General features: G+C 41.0%; 1 protein-coding gene across 1 annotated transcript in view; it reads right to left on the reverse strand.

Moving 5' to 3' along the window:
- LOC142198520 (putative cation-transporting ATPase 13A4) overlaps window positions 1–14905 on the reverse strand; it is a 102522-nt gene that overhangs the window by 49184 nt on the left and 38433 nt on the right. Inside the window, exons 12-18 of the mRNA XM_075269552.1 lie at window positions 14136–14324; window positions 12107–12168; window positions 9492–9642; window positions 5110–5196; window positions 3878–4034; window positions 2896–3013; window positions 405–529 (exon numbers count right to left, since the gene is read on the reverse strand). Of these exons, the coding sequence (XP_075125653.1) occupies window positions 405–529; window positions 2896–3013; window positions 3878–4034; window positions 5110–5196; window positions 9492–9642; window positions 12107–12168; window positions 14136–14324 (889 nt within the window). The remainder of the gene's footprint in view (window positions 1–404; window positions 530–2895; window positions 3014–3877; window positions 4035–5109; window positions 5197–9491; window positions 9643–12106; window positions 12169–14135; window positions 14325–14905) is intronic.

Genomic DNA, 14905 nt, shown 5'->3' on the forward strand with positions numbered 1-14905 from the left:
GTGCACCTCATCCAGCCAACCAGCACTCTGCATTGCTCTCATGAGCTTTAGGATTTTAGATTATTTCGATATCTGGATTCTTAGTCAGATTTAAAGACTCTTTAATGAGTTGGGCATTGATTTACAAGGCATTGTAGCTGCCTGCTTTCTGCCTTCCATTGCCCTATTATCAACTATGTTTACTTTGACATATCTTATATCCTTTAGGCTAGGGCAGCGTGTCTACGTGACATTTTACGTGTCTACAAAATAACATTTTATCCAATCATCTTCCTATATACAAGCTTTTCTTTGTGACCATCTGCACTCCCTTAAAATATTATAGTGGGATAACTCTAAAAAAATGGTGAGCTGCTGCTTTATCTTTGTTGCATTAGTTATATTTGTATTCCATTTGTACACACCAGTTATCATGACAGTCCTTATTTTTGCTTCCATAAGTTCCTGCAGCACAGGTTTTGTCTCAGGTTTGAGTTTATTCTCCATTATAAGAAATCCAAGAAACACTAGATCTGATTCTATTTCTTCTCTAGTAAAACACAAAGCTAAGAATGAGTAAATATAGTGGTTATAAAATAATAATGAGTTTTTATTAGAGATGAGCGAACACTAAAATGTTCGAGGTTCGAAATTCGATTCGAACAGCCGCTCACTGTTCGAGTGTTCGAATGGGTTTCGAACCCCATTATAGTCTATGGGGAACATAAACTCGTTAAGGGGGAAACCCAAATTCGTGTCTGGAGGGTCACCAAGTCCACTATGACACCCCAGGAAATGATACCAACACCCTGGAATGACACTGGGACAGCAGGGGAAGCATGTCTGGGGGCATAAAAGTCACTTTATTTCATGGAAATCCCTGTCAGTTTGCGATTTTCGCAAGCTAACTTTTCCCCATAGAAATGCATTGGCCAGTGCTGATTGGCCAGAGTACGGAACTCGACCAATCAGCGCTGGCTCTGCTGGAGGAGGCGGAGTCTAAGATAGCTCCACACCAGTCTCCATTCAGGTCCGACCTTAGACTCCGCCTCCTCCGGCAGAGCAAGCGCTGATTGGCCGAAGGCTGGCCAATGCATTCCTATGCGAATGCAGACTTAGCAGTGCTGAGTCAGTTTTGCTCAACTACACATCTGATGCACACTCGGCACTGCTACATCAGATGTAGCAATCTGATGTAGCAGAGCCGAGGGTGCACTAGAACCCCTGTGCAAACTCAGTTCACGCTAATAGAATGCATTGGCCAGCGCTGATTGGCCAATGCATTCTATTAGCCCGATGAAGTAGAGCTGAATGTGTGTGCTAAGCACACTCATTCAGCACTGCTTCATCACGCCAATACAATGCATTAGCCAGTGCTGATTGGCCAGAGTACAGAATTCGGCCAATCAGCGCTGGCCAATGCATTCTATTAGCCCGATGAAGTAGAGCTGAATGTGTGTGCTAAGCACACACATTCAGCACTGCTTCATCACGCCAATACAATGCATTAGCCAGTGCTGATTGGCCAGAGTACGGAATTCGGCCAATCAGCGCTGGCTCTGCTGGAGGAGGCGGAGTCTAAGATCGCTCCACACCAGTCTCCATTCAGGTCCGACCTTAGACTCCGCCTCCTCCAGCAGAGCCAGCGCTGATTGGCCGAATTCCGTACTCTGGCCAATCAGCACTGGCTAATGCATTGTATTGGCGTGATGAAGCAGTGCTGAATGTGTGTGCTTAGCACACACATTCAGCTCTACTTCATCGGGCTAATAGAATGCATTGGCCAATCAGCGCTGGCCAATGCATTCTATTAGCGTGAACTGAGTTTGCACAGGGGTTCTAGTGCACCCTCGGCTCTGCTACATCAGATTGCTACATCTGATGTAGCAGTGCCGAGTGTGCATCAGATGTGTAGTTGAGCAAAACTGACTCAGCACTGCTAAGTCTGCATTCGCATAGGAATGCATTGGCCAGCCTTCGGCCAATCAGCGCTGGCTCTGCCGGAGGAGGCGGAGTCTAAGGTCGGACCTGAATGGAGACTGGTGTGGAGCGATCTTAGACTCCGCCTCCTCCAGCAGAGCCAGCGCTGATTGGTCGAATTCCGTACTCTGGCCAATCAGCGCTGGCCAATGCATTCTATTAGCTTGATGAAGCAGAGTGTGCACAAGGGTTCAAGCGCACCCTCGGCTCTGATGTAGCAGAGCTGAGGGTGCACAAGGGTTCAAGTGCACCCTCGGCTCTCCTACATCAGAGCCGAGGGTGCGCTTGAACCCTTGTGCAGCCTCGGCTCTGCTACATCAGAGCCGAGGGTGCGCTTGAACCCTTGTGCACACTCTGCTTCATCAAGCTAATAGAATGCATTGGCCAGCACTGATTGGCCAGAGTACGGAATTCGGCCAATCAGCGCTGGCCAATGCATCCCTATGGGAAAAAGTTTATCTCACAAAAATCACAATTACACACCCGATAGAGCCCCAAAAAGTTATTTTTAATAACATTCCCCCCTAAATAAAGGTTATCCCTAGCTATCCCTGCCTGTACAGCTATCCCTGTCTCATAGTCACAAAGTTCACATTCTCATATGACCCGGATTTGAAATCCACTATTCGTCTAAAATGGAGGTCACCTGATTTCGGCAGCCAATGACTTTTTCCAATTTTTTTCAATGCCCCCGGTGTCGTAGTTCCTGTCCCACCTCCCCTGCGCTGTTATTGGTGCAAAAAAGGCGCCAGGGAAGGTGGGAGGGGAATCAAATTTTGGCGCACTTTACCACGTGGTGTTCGATTCGATTCGAACATGGCGAACACCCTGATATCCGATCGAACATGTGTTCGATAGAACACTGTTCGCTCATCTCTAGTTTTTATGATGATCAGTTATGACACGTTAATAGTAACATGCATGGTATTACAGTACCTCTCCAAGCTTTCTATGACCTGGACATCATTTGTAGCCAATTTCTTATATGCCAGAGCAATCACCCGGAAACCTTGTAAAGTATAGTGCTCAAGTTTTTTGGAGAAATTTAATGGCACTGCACAACAAGGAAAAATAAGTGAGTTAATGACACAAAAGATCGTATGTGTGGTTTATTAAGGCATAAACCACTACAGAAGTACAGTACTATAACAATGTCTAACTTAGCCCTTAATGCATTAACTACATGGTGGCAAGAACTTTAATTCTCGCTATTGGAAGTTCATTGAAACACTTAAACAACATGATCCACATACTGGAGACTGCAACATTTCTAGCTTGGATCACATTCCTTAGTGTTATACACAGGTACTTCTCTGCTTTTCAAGCAGCCATTGTGTTTGATAAAGATCCCTGTATGTATGAACAGAAACTTTATGCTTTGTTTAATTGCTAAATTCAAAAACAAAAGAATTATTCACTGTATCCTGTTTGGACTGCTCAGTTGTACTGTATATGTTCATGGAGTGGGTACCCATGAGGCACCTTACTGAGGCACCCACTGGAGTACCGGAAATCCTATTGATACATCATACTAATCAAGCCAGTGATAGGCCCCATATTATTTGTGCACATTGATATATACTTGGTCCGGCAGTCCGACTTTCCAGTTTCTGTTATAAATCAGAATAATGTATATTATTATCACAAACCCATTATACTGTAAGTCAATAGGGGAGACTGAATCATAACTGATCCAACCTATCCATGCAGAATCCTGTAATGATATTTCTCTATATAATTACATTGCCAGTGTGAACCGAGACTAATACTGTACTACTTTAGTATTACTACTTTTTATTCACTATATTTTTGAAAATCAACTTTCAAACAGAAGGAACCACGTGCTCTTGAAACATTGTACAGAATCCACAAAACAGCCAGACATCAAAGCTAATATTTTATGTTCTCATAATAATACCTGTTTCTGGTGTACAAAATTTTTCTACCATTTCTGGAGCTCCTTTCATAAAAACAAGAAATTCATCATCTCCTATGACCTCAACAATGACGGACATGCGCTGTAGGCTGGATGAGAAAGGAAACTGATGCAGTATCGCTATCCCTTCCACTGGAACCTGAATGAAGATAAAAAGTTATGTCACGAGATGTATTAGTCTTATATGGCTTAAGGCTCTGTTCACACTTCTGTTCTGATAGTTCCATTTTGACAAAAGGAATAGTGTAATATGATGTGCTTTATCTACCCAGTAAAAATAAAATGGGAAAAAAAAGTTGTACATGCAGGACTTTTCCTTCCTTTACAATTGTAAAGAAACATGACAGTAGTGAGCGCCCAGGTTGTTCACATTAGCGTCAATGGTAATAGACAAATATAGTCTGTGTCCATTCTCTGCAATAGTTAATGTCCATTGCTGTCATCCTATGATGGAAAACAGCAACGGACATTAGCAAAGGTAATGTGAACCCATTACCATTACTTTGAGCAGCAACAAGCTGCTAGCAGATTATAAGGCAAGGGCTGCACTGTGACTTTGGCTCCGACTGCTTCACTAATATAAGTGAATAAAGTCGCTTTAAAAACATGAGGTTGTTGCAACCTCAACTTCTAGTGAAAAAAATAAAATCAAGCAGTGACCAGATGGCCTACAACATTTTTTTTTCCAGGCAGACTTATCATACTATCTGATGATACTTTTCTACATCTCCTCACGCTAAGGTTGATAGAATAATTATATTATTCATAGTTTTTCTTCATATTAAAGGGGGTTTCTCATCTCCCTGTTTCAGCAGCTTTGCCTGCTGTCTCTTCTTCTAGCTTCAGATCAGATAATATGCACATGCTTCTAGAGAACTGACTCAGTGTTATTTGTGTGTTTACATAGAGAGATAACAGACTCAGTGTTATCAGCAAACTGCAATTAACTGCAATTAACTGAACTGATTGTCCTGCAGAGCTGTAGATAACAGTGAGAGCAGTGAGTGACATCATCTGTCCTGTCATCTCACACATGTCCAGTGCTATGGAAATGCTGTATAAACAATGGGAGATATAATTTTACATATCAGGCAAACAAAGCACCATTGCTAAAGCAATATATTGAGGAAAACTCTTCAATTTACACAAACTATCAGTATAGATAGGATCCTTGAGATGGGAATAACCCTTTAAGTAAAGATAGACTTATTTACCCTTTCAATCTCTGGTCCAGGTTTAACAAATTTACATGACTGCGAGCCCTCATCTTCATTATTTTCTATGTCAGTGTCTTGTAAAACCTATAAATTAGGAAACATTAATTAGAAATTATATATATACTAGCAGGAGGACCCTGTAAAAGGACCTGTGTAAAACTGTGTGAAGACGTGCGTATCTAATGCTCCGGCATGTGGAATTGTGTGTAGATGCGCGTATCTAATCCTGTGGTGTGTGTAACTGTGTGCATTGGCGTGTATCAAATTCTCCGGCATGTGGTATTGTGTGCAGTTGCGCATAGCTAATCCTGTGGCGTGTGGAACTGTGTGCAGATGTGCGTATCTAATCCTCCTGCATGTGGTATTGTGTGCAGTGATGTGTATCTAATCTTCTGGTACTGTGTGAAGACACGTGTATCTAATCTTCTGGCATGTGATACTGTGTGCTGACTTATGTATTTAATCCTCTGGCGTGTGGTATTTTGTGCAGACGCGCATATCTAATCTTCTGGCATGTGGAACTGTGTGCAGACGCTCGTATCTAATCCTTTGGTATGTGGAACTGTGTGCAGACACATGTATCTAATCCTCTGGCATGTGGTACTGTGTGCTGACTTGTGCATCTAATCCTCCAGCGTATGGTGTTGTGGTGTAGATGCGTGTATCTAATCATCTGGCATGTGGAACTGTGTGCCGACGCACATATCTAATCTTCTGGCATGTGTTACTGTGTGCTGACTTGTGTATCTAATCCTCTCATGTGTGGTACTGTGTGCAGACATGCGTATCTAATCCTCCAGAATGTGGTATTGTGTGCAGTGGCACGTATCTAATCCTACAGCATGTGGTATTGTGTGCAGTGGCGTGTATCTAATCCTCTGGCGTGTGGTATTGTGTGAAGACATGCATATCTAATCCTCTGGCTGGTGGTACAGTGTGCAGATGCACGTATCTAATCCTCTGATGTGTGATACTATGTGCTGACTTGTGTATCTAATCCTCTGGCGTGTGCTTCTTTGTTTAGATGCGTGTATCTAATCCTCTGGCGTATGGAACTGTGTGCAGACGCTGTGTATCTAATCCTCCAGCATGTGGTACTTTGTGCAGACGTGCATATCTAATCCTCTGGCATGTGGAACTGTGTGCAGATGCACATATCTAATCTTTCAGCATGTGGTACTTTGTGAAGACGTGCATATCTAATCCTCCATAGTGTGGTACTTTGTGCAGACACAAGTATCTAGTCCTCTGGCATGTGATAATGTGTGCTGACCTGTGTATCTAATCCTCCAGCGTGTGGTACTTTGTGCAGACGCATGTATCTAATCCTCTGGCATGTGGAACTGTGCACAGATGTACATATCTAATCCTTCGCCTTGTGGAAATGTGTGCAGACGTGAGTATTTAATCTTTCATCTTGTGAAACTGTGTGCAGACACATGTATCTAATCCTCTGACATGTGATACTGTGTGCTGACCTGTGTGTGTCTAATCCTTTGATGCGTGTATCTCAGCTTGGATATCAGTGTTGGATTGTACATGTGGAGTGACCGTGTGTATGGCAGTTGGAATATGAGTGAAAGACTTGCAGGTTTGTTTTGGCTAATGGAGGGTCAGGGTTTTGGGAAAGCTGTATCTCCGGAACAGTACGTTCGAGTGAGTTGGGTTCTCATCTTAAACCTTTCCGGACACCTGAAGTATCTGTGTGCCAAATTTGGTGAAGATCAGTCCAGTCGTTTGGTTGCGCATAAAGAACAGACAGACAGAAATTCATTTTTATAATATATATATATATATATATATACAGCATTTCATGATGCACTTGGCTTGGAATCTGTCGTGATCTACTGGATATACTTGAGTATAAGCCAAATTTTTCAGCACAGTTTTTGTCCTCAAGCTCAGGGAACGGGCAGACAGACAACCAAAACACCCCCTCCCCTTCCCCAGCACCCAGCAACTACTGCACCCAAAAACTCCGACCATTTTATTTTTAAAATTTTCCAGCAGCTGCTGCATTTCCCCCCTATGCTTATACTCGAGTCAATAAGTTTTCCCATTTTTTTGTGGTAAAATTAGGTGCCTCAGCTTATATTCGGGTCGGCTTATAATCGAGTATATACAGTAATTTCTGCATCATATTTTTAACAAAAAATGTAAAATTGAAATTTAAAAGCAAAAATTCATGAGCTTAAAAAAAATCTTTATTTTTGAAATCTTTATATAATAAATGTAAGCAATAACTTGCTCTTACTTATTAAGATTAATATCTGAATTTAATTTGACTTTCTATAGCAAAAATTAATGAGTGAGCTAAACACAATCAGCCAGAATTCTGGCATCATTTTGGACAAAAACAATTCTGCAAGGCTGGGGGGCCCCATGTGTTTTTTTTCCGCTGCATTTTACAGTCACAGCAAAGTGGATGGGATTCTAGCAAATTCCATCCCCATTTTGCGTTAAAATACCTGATACAGACATGAGGCAATATTCCAAGCTATAATGGTGTGTCCTAAGATTTACATTTTTTTTATTCTAAGCCAAATAAGGTGGATAAAACACTGTCTTGGCTTTAAGGGTGAGGCCCCATGTTGTGAAAATGCAGCATTTTATTGTTGCAGATATTGCTGCCTTTCATTGATTCAAAGCCAAAAGTGGGTATGAAAGGAGTGAGAAATATATAGGACGTGCTTATACTTCTACCTTCTACTCAATCCACTCCTTGCTTTGACTAAAGAAAAACCACAGCGTTTCTGCATTGTGGGGCCTCAACCTAAAACAGAGTCAAGTTAGACTAGAAAGTCTAACCCAGATATATCAGACAGCATTGATACACTGGCAACTTAGACAGCATTATTAACCCCTTCCCGACATTCGCCGTAATAGTACGGCGCATGTCGGGTCTGTAACTATGGCGACCGCCCGGGAGCCGGGCGGCCGCCATAGCCTCCGGGTGTCTACTGCTTTAAGCAGTAGACAACCGGCTCTAATGCCTCCGATCGGTCCCCGGACCGATCTGAGGCATTAACCCCTCCGGCGCTGCGGTCAAAGGGGCCGGAGGCGCCATTTTCCCGGCGGCGCATGGGCGCCGCCATTTTGGCCGGGATCGCCGGCTCCTGGAGCATGCTCCAGGGCTGACGTCCCATTGCCATGACAGCCAGGAGCCTTGTACAGGCTCCCAGGCTTGTCTGCAAATCCTTTCTTTTGCAGGCTGGTCTATGCAGCCTGCAAAAGAAAGGATGCTTTTTTGCATTGCAATGCATTAGCATTGTAATGCATTGCATTAGTGATCAGACCCCCTGGGGTTCAACACCCCTAGGGGGTCTAATAAATGCAAAAAAAAAGTTAAAAAAAATATAAAAAAATATAAAAAAATATAAAAAGAATTAAAAGTTCAAATCACCCCCCTTTCCCTAGAACACATATAAAAGTAGTTAAAAACTGAAACATATACATGTTAGGTATCCCCGCGTCCGAAATCGCCCGCTCTACAAATCTATAAAAATATTTTTCCTGTTCGGTAAACGCCGTAGCAGGAAAAATAGTCAAAAGTGCCAAACCGCCGTTTTTTCACTGTTTTGATTCTGATAAAAATTTGAATAAAAAGTGATCAAAGCAATAACATTTCCCGAAAATGGTAGAACTAAAAAGTACACCCGGCCCCGCAAAAAAAGACGCCCTATGCATCCCCGTACACTTACGTATAAAAAAGTTACGGCCGTCGGAATATGGCGACTTTTAGAAAAAAAATTTTTTAACACAGTTTTGGAATTTTTTTTAGGGGTCAAAATGTAAATAAAACCATATAAATTTGGTATCCCTGGAACCGTACCGAAACACAGAATATAGGGGACATGTCATTTTGGCTGCACAGTGAACGCCGTAAAACCAAAGCCCGTAAGAAAGTCGCAGAAATGCATTTTTTCTTCAAATCCACCCCATTCTGAATTTTTTTCCTGTTTATATATTATATATAGAATAATTAATGGTAGCATCATGAAGAAAAATTTGTCCCGCAAAAATTAAGACCTCATATGGCTCTGGGAGCGGAGAAATAAAAAAGTTATGGGGTGTAGAAGGAGGGGAGTCAAAAACAAAAAACGAAAATCAAAAAATGCCATCGGCGGGAAGGGGTTAAAGTTGCCGGAATCAGCTTTTTGTCCTAATCAGTTACTTGTTTATAAAGTGACATAGCATGTATGGTGCTGGTGGGACATAGCACTTGACCATAGGTGCCAGGAAAGACACTAGTAAGCACCTCTTGCCTTTACCAGGTTGTTTATTAAACCATATTTTTTATTTCTAGTTACAGGGCAAGAATGGGCCTATCAAGAAGCTTCTCCATAAAAATGATTTTTTGTATTTTTTGCAGAACTTACCCAGCCTGTACCCTGGAACATTTTTAGGTCCAGTGGGTCTCCTTGTATTTTGCCATCCAGGATAATCAGTGAGTGACAACTGACCATTCCTCCCAGAAATGGAGTCCAAGGCAAACTACTCTCTGGTGTGAAGCTATATTCTTCCTGGAAACTGAAAAAATACAATAATATATATAAGGGTAAACAAGTATAACTATAGCAATACAATACTACAATTATTATTTCTGGTTATGTTATATGCTAACGGCCTACTTAACCAATAAAATGACCAATAAAGATTGAAAGAGGTTTCTGGAATGCAAATATAAATGGCCGGTAAATGGATAGGCTAGCAATTTATTGATTGGTGGGGGGAGGGGCTCTGACCCAGAGGACCACCATCATCCAGCACAAAGGAGACTGAGCTGCATCACTAGGCACATACCCTAATATGGATGGAGCACTTGGAATAAGCCATGATTATTTAAGTCCCAAAACAATCTCTTTAATGGAATGAGAGAATGTTTGGACATTTTGCTTCCTTTGAATTTTGATGTTTCGAATTTTGGTGCAGTAAAGTTACTGCTTTGAGAAGTTAAAGAGGACCTTTCATGTCCTCATCAATGTGCGGTTTTATATACCTGCTAGAAAGCCGATATCTCCCCACTGTCAGAAGAATAGGCCTTACAGCATAGTGTTATTGCTGGGCTGTGAGGAACACCCCCTCTGACAGTACAATCTACAGTCCTATGAAAAAGTTTGGGCAGCCCTATTAATCTTAATCATTTTTAGTTCTAAATATTTTGGTATTTGCAACAGCCATTTCAGTTTGATATATCTAATAACTGATGGACACAGTAATATTTCAGGATTGAAATGAGGTTTATTGTACTAACAGAAAATGTGCAATATGCATTAAACCAAAATTTGACCGGTGCAAAAGTATGGGCACCTCAACAGAAAAGTGACATTAATATTTAGTAGATCCTCCTTTTGCAAAGATAACAGCCTCTAGTCGCTTCCTGTAGCTTTTAATCAGTTCCTGGATCCTGGATAAAGGTATTTTGGACAAACAATTCAAGTTCAGTTAAGTTAGATGGTCGCCGAGCATGGACAGCCCGTTTCAAATCATCCCACAGATGTTCAATGATATTCAGGTCTGGGGACTGGGATGGCCATTCCAGAACATTGTAATTGTTCCTCTGCATGAATGCCTGAGGATTTGGAGCGGTGTTTTGGATCATTGTCTTGCTGAAATATCCATCCCCGGCGTAACTTCAACTTCGTCACTGATTCTTGAACATTATTCTCAAGAATCTGCTGATACTGAGTGGAATCCATGCGACTCTCAACTTTAACAAGATTCCCGATGCCGGCATTGGCCACACAGCCCCAAAGCATGATGGAACCTCCACCAAATTTTACAGTGGGTAGCATGTGTTTTTCTTGGAATGCTGTTTCTTTTTGGACGCCATGCATAACGCCTTTTTTTTATAACCAAACAACTCAATTTTTGTTTCCAAAATGAAGCTGCCTTGTCCAAATGTGCTTTTTCATACCTCAGGCAACTCTATTTGTGGCGTACGTGCAGAAACGGCTTCTTTCTCATCACTCTCCCATACAGCTTCTATTTGTGCAAAGTGCGCTGTATTGTTGACCGATGCACAGTGACACCATCTGCAGCAAGATGATGCTGCAGCTCTTTGGAGGTGGTCTGTGGATTGTCCTTGACTGTTCTCACCATTCTTCTTCTCTGCCTTTCTGATATTTTTCTTGGCCTGCCACTTCTGGGCTTAACAAGAACTGTCCCTGTGGTCTTCCATTTCCTTACTATGTTCCTCACAGTGGAAACTGACAGGTTAAATCTCTGAGACAACGTTTTGTATCCTTCCCCTGAACAACTATGTTGAACAATCTTTGTTTTCAGATCATTTGAGAGCGGGCTGTCCATGTTCGGCGACCATCAAACTTAACTGAACTTGAATTGTTTTGTAGAAAGAAATGGTCCAAAATACCTTCATCCAGGATCCAGGAACTGATTAAAAGCTACAGGAAGCGACTAGAGGCTGTTATCTTTGCAAAAGGAGGATGTACTAAATATTAATGTCACTTTTCTGTTGAGGTGCCCATATTTTTGCACCGGTCAAATTTTGGTTTAATGCATATTGCGCATTTTCTGTTAGTACAATAAACCTCATTTCAATCCTGAAATATTACTGTGTCCATCAGTTATTAGATATATCAAACTGAAATGGCTGTTGCAAACACCAAAATATTTAGAACTAAAAATGATTAAGATTAATAGGGGTGCCCAAACTTTTTCATAGGACTGTATGTTGGACTACGGAGACAAAGGTAACGGCACCGATATCTACACCCCCCCAGGTCTATACTAGGAAAGCAGACAGTGACCTGAATTGCATATAAAACCGCACATTGATGAGGACATGAAAGATCCTCTTTAATATTACACATGACATAGATTATCTAACTTACTAAGTAACGTTATTGGAATAGTAATAGTATGAATATTATTTCACCAACTCCTGTTACAGAACTGTCTGGTTTGTGTGATATATTAGTCCTATATATGGATTATTTCTCTTATTAAGTGCTATTATGCAGTGTAAACTTACGTTCTCTCATGTGAAGGAACAATGCCCCATAATTCCATTCCATCTTCAGTTAAGGTACCTGTCTAAAAAGAATATAATTATGAAGTGAATGAAATTTGTTACCAGGTTTATGCTGTCCAATCTAAGGGAGCAGCATTATCAGTGGTGTGGTGAGGCATGGGAGCATGCTGCTTGTGAATAGTAGAATTCAGTGATGGTCTCTCCAACTGTGGGTACTAAACTACTGTAGGAACACCAGTAAGTTATACATAGATGGAGTTAGGGTCTATTGTAGAATACATGTAAGTAGCAACCACAGTCTTTTAGTTCCAAATATGAGGCAAATGCAAATGCAACAGACAGTCTCCAAAGGTCAGACACAACTCAATCCTCAGGAACCAAAGGATGCCGCCAGCACTCAAATCTGAAACTTTATTTTCCCATATATCACACAGTAAGCAGCTTTTTGGCCTCTAAAAACCTTTTTCAAGAAGTGAAGACAAAGAACAGCTGGTTAAATCATGGATCTACCTTGTGAGTGTCATTAAATCAACACTATATAGGTGGGCGATCAGCCATTCTTAATCACTATATACCAATACAGACAGGAGACCCACCTTATGCGTGTATTAAATATAACTTGCAACATAAGGCAAGGACATATAAGAACATATAAAAAGGAAGTCTCTGTAACTACTTAATGCTAAAATTCACAACGGTGTTCTGGGGGCCAGAAGACATGGCAGATGACCCAAAGAGAATGACCTAAAATGAGATGTAGAATAAGAAGACCAAAGGGTATCCCTCTTGTAACCTTGAAGTATAGTCGAGATAAGGAACCGTGCTCATCGTAGATTTTTCACAACACACGTGATGGTTGTTACTGGTTTTCAATAAATTTCACTGACGGTTACCACTCTATAAATATATTTCACTGATGGAGTGACTAAAAATTAACTTTTATTAAATACATTAAAATATTATAGGAGAAAATGTAAAGGCCTAAAAAAATGTGTTTCGGTAGTTGGACCTTAAATAATAGGCATGCGGTGTATAATGTCACATCGCCTGAATAAACCCATAGGTCTCAACAAGACCTCACACTTAGAAGCTTCAATATCAATTTCTATGCTTCAAAATATGTGCATTATACATAACACTAATCAGGTGCCCTAAGATAGACGGGCTTACTGACTAACCAGCAAGAAAAATATCCAGGCTCCACATAGTTAATGAAAAACGGGTTCTATCTCAATTCCTATCATATTAGCTGCCTAAATAGCATAGCTAATCTTACTGCCAAATTAGGAATAGCTTCTATCTCCTCAATGCGGTTTCGCTAGCCCTAATACAGGCCGTTCATCTGGAGGAGTTTTTTTTAAAAAAAAGAAAGCAAATGCAGATAGATGAATGCGGTGAAAACCACACTTCCCCTGTCCTTCGTGGTAGGACAGGGTACTTCGATGTATATGGTTTTCAATAAAGAAACGTGCGTTGTGAAAAGTGTGGGGTGAGTGCGGTTCCTTATCATGGTTACAAGAGGTATACCATTTGTTCATCTTATCCTGCATGTTTTCATCCTTCAGAAGAGGATGCTTTAGTACCTGCTGCTTAAAAACATCCCCTACTATTAAGTATCAGAAGAATGGATGCTAGGTGTCTTCACATTTCTTTACTTTGACTAAAATGAGATGTGACTTTTTGTGCCAGAAAGGCTCCAACTTCTAGAATATTTTACAGCACATTGTAGACACAAACTCATTAGTAAATGTGCCCTAATGACTGCAGCTCATATAATGTTATTTGGAAAACTAGATATAATGTGAATCCAACTTGCCAATACGAGTACTGTTGCAGTGATGTAGCCATTCACTCACACTGTTTACTAATGTGTAGTAGAAGTTACATAGCTATAGATAACACCTTATGATGGTTAACATGCATGGGTGGTTATAGGTTATTGGAGAATCACCAAACACACAACTCTGGTTCATCACGTTTCAAGCGATGAACACAAACTGTTAAAAAAAAAAGGTTAAGGTTAATTTACCTTATCAAAACAGATAATATTTAGTTGTCCGCACATATTAATCCTCTGCGCACTGAGACAGAATATGCCGTTCCTCTGAAGCCTTGTTTGGGAGTACAATATACAGACTGTGACTGCGGCTGGTAGAGCTGCGGGAATGCTGACAGTGATGATAAGCAATGACCAGAGCACGGTGTCTGTTGTGGAAGCCTGAAGTGTTTCAAATCACAAATATGACACTCAAGTTATAAAAAACAGCTAAATAACCATTTCATATTTCTGTTAAAGGGGTTGTTCATATTTTCTTTTCATGTCCTGTCCTTAGGATAATCCATTAACATCTGAGCCGTGGGGAAATGACAGCAGGCACCCAAACAGATCAGCTATTGAAGGATTTCCAAGGAAACTGAACTGCAGGAACAGCATTTGGGCACTATACATGGCATAGAGCTATCTCTGCTTCTGGCTCCTTGCACCTCAAGCAGCTGATCTGTAGAAGGCCATAAAGTCAGGGAAATGAATACTAATCAATATAGTAAATATTTCACATCATATCTGTATCTTATTGTCTTATTGTTTATGAATTATGACTACTTGGACAGTGATTAACCAAGCATTGCTGTCATACAGTAGCCCACTTTATATCCAGTAAAGAGAACTCTTTAACTATGGGACATAATACTGTGTGCAGGGGCCACTATGGGGCATAATACTTTGTGCAGGTGCCACTATGGGACATAATACTGTGTGCAGTGGCCACTATTGGGCATAATAATGTGTGCATGGGCCAC

Source organism: Leptodactylus fuscus, chromosome 3 (assembly GCF_031893055.1).
Source record: "Leptodactylus fuscus isolate aLepFus1 chromosome 3, aLepFus1.hap2, whole genome shotgun sequence".
Classification (NCBI taxonomy): Eukaryota; Metazoa; Chordata; class Amphibia; order Anura; family Leptodactylidae; genus Leptodactylus; species Leptodactylus fuscus.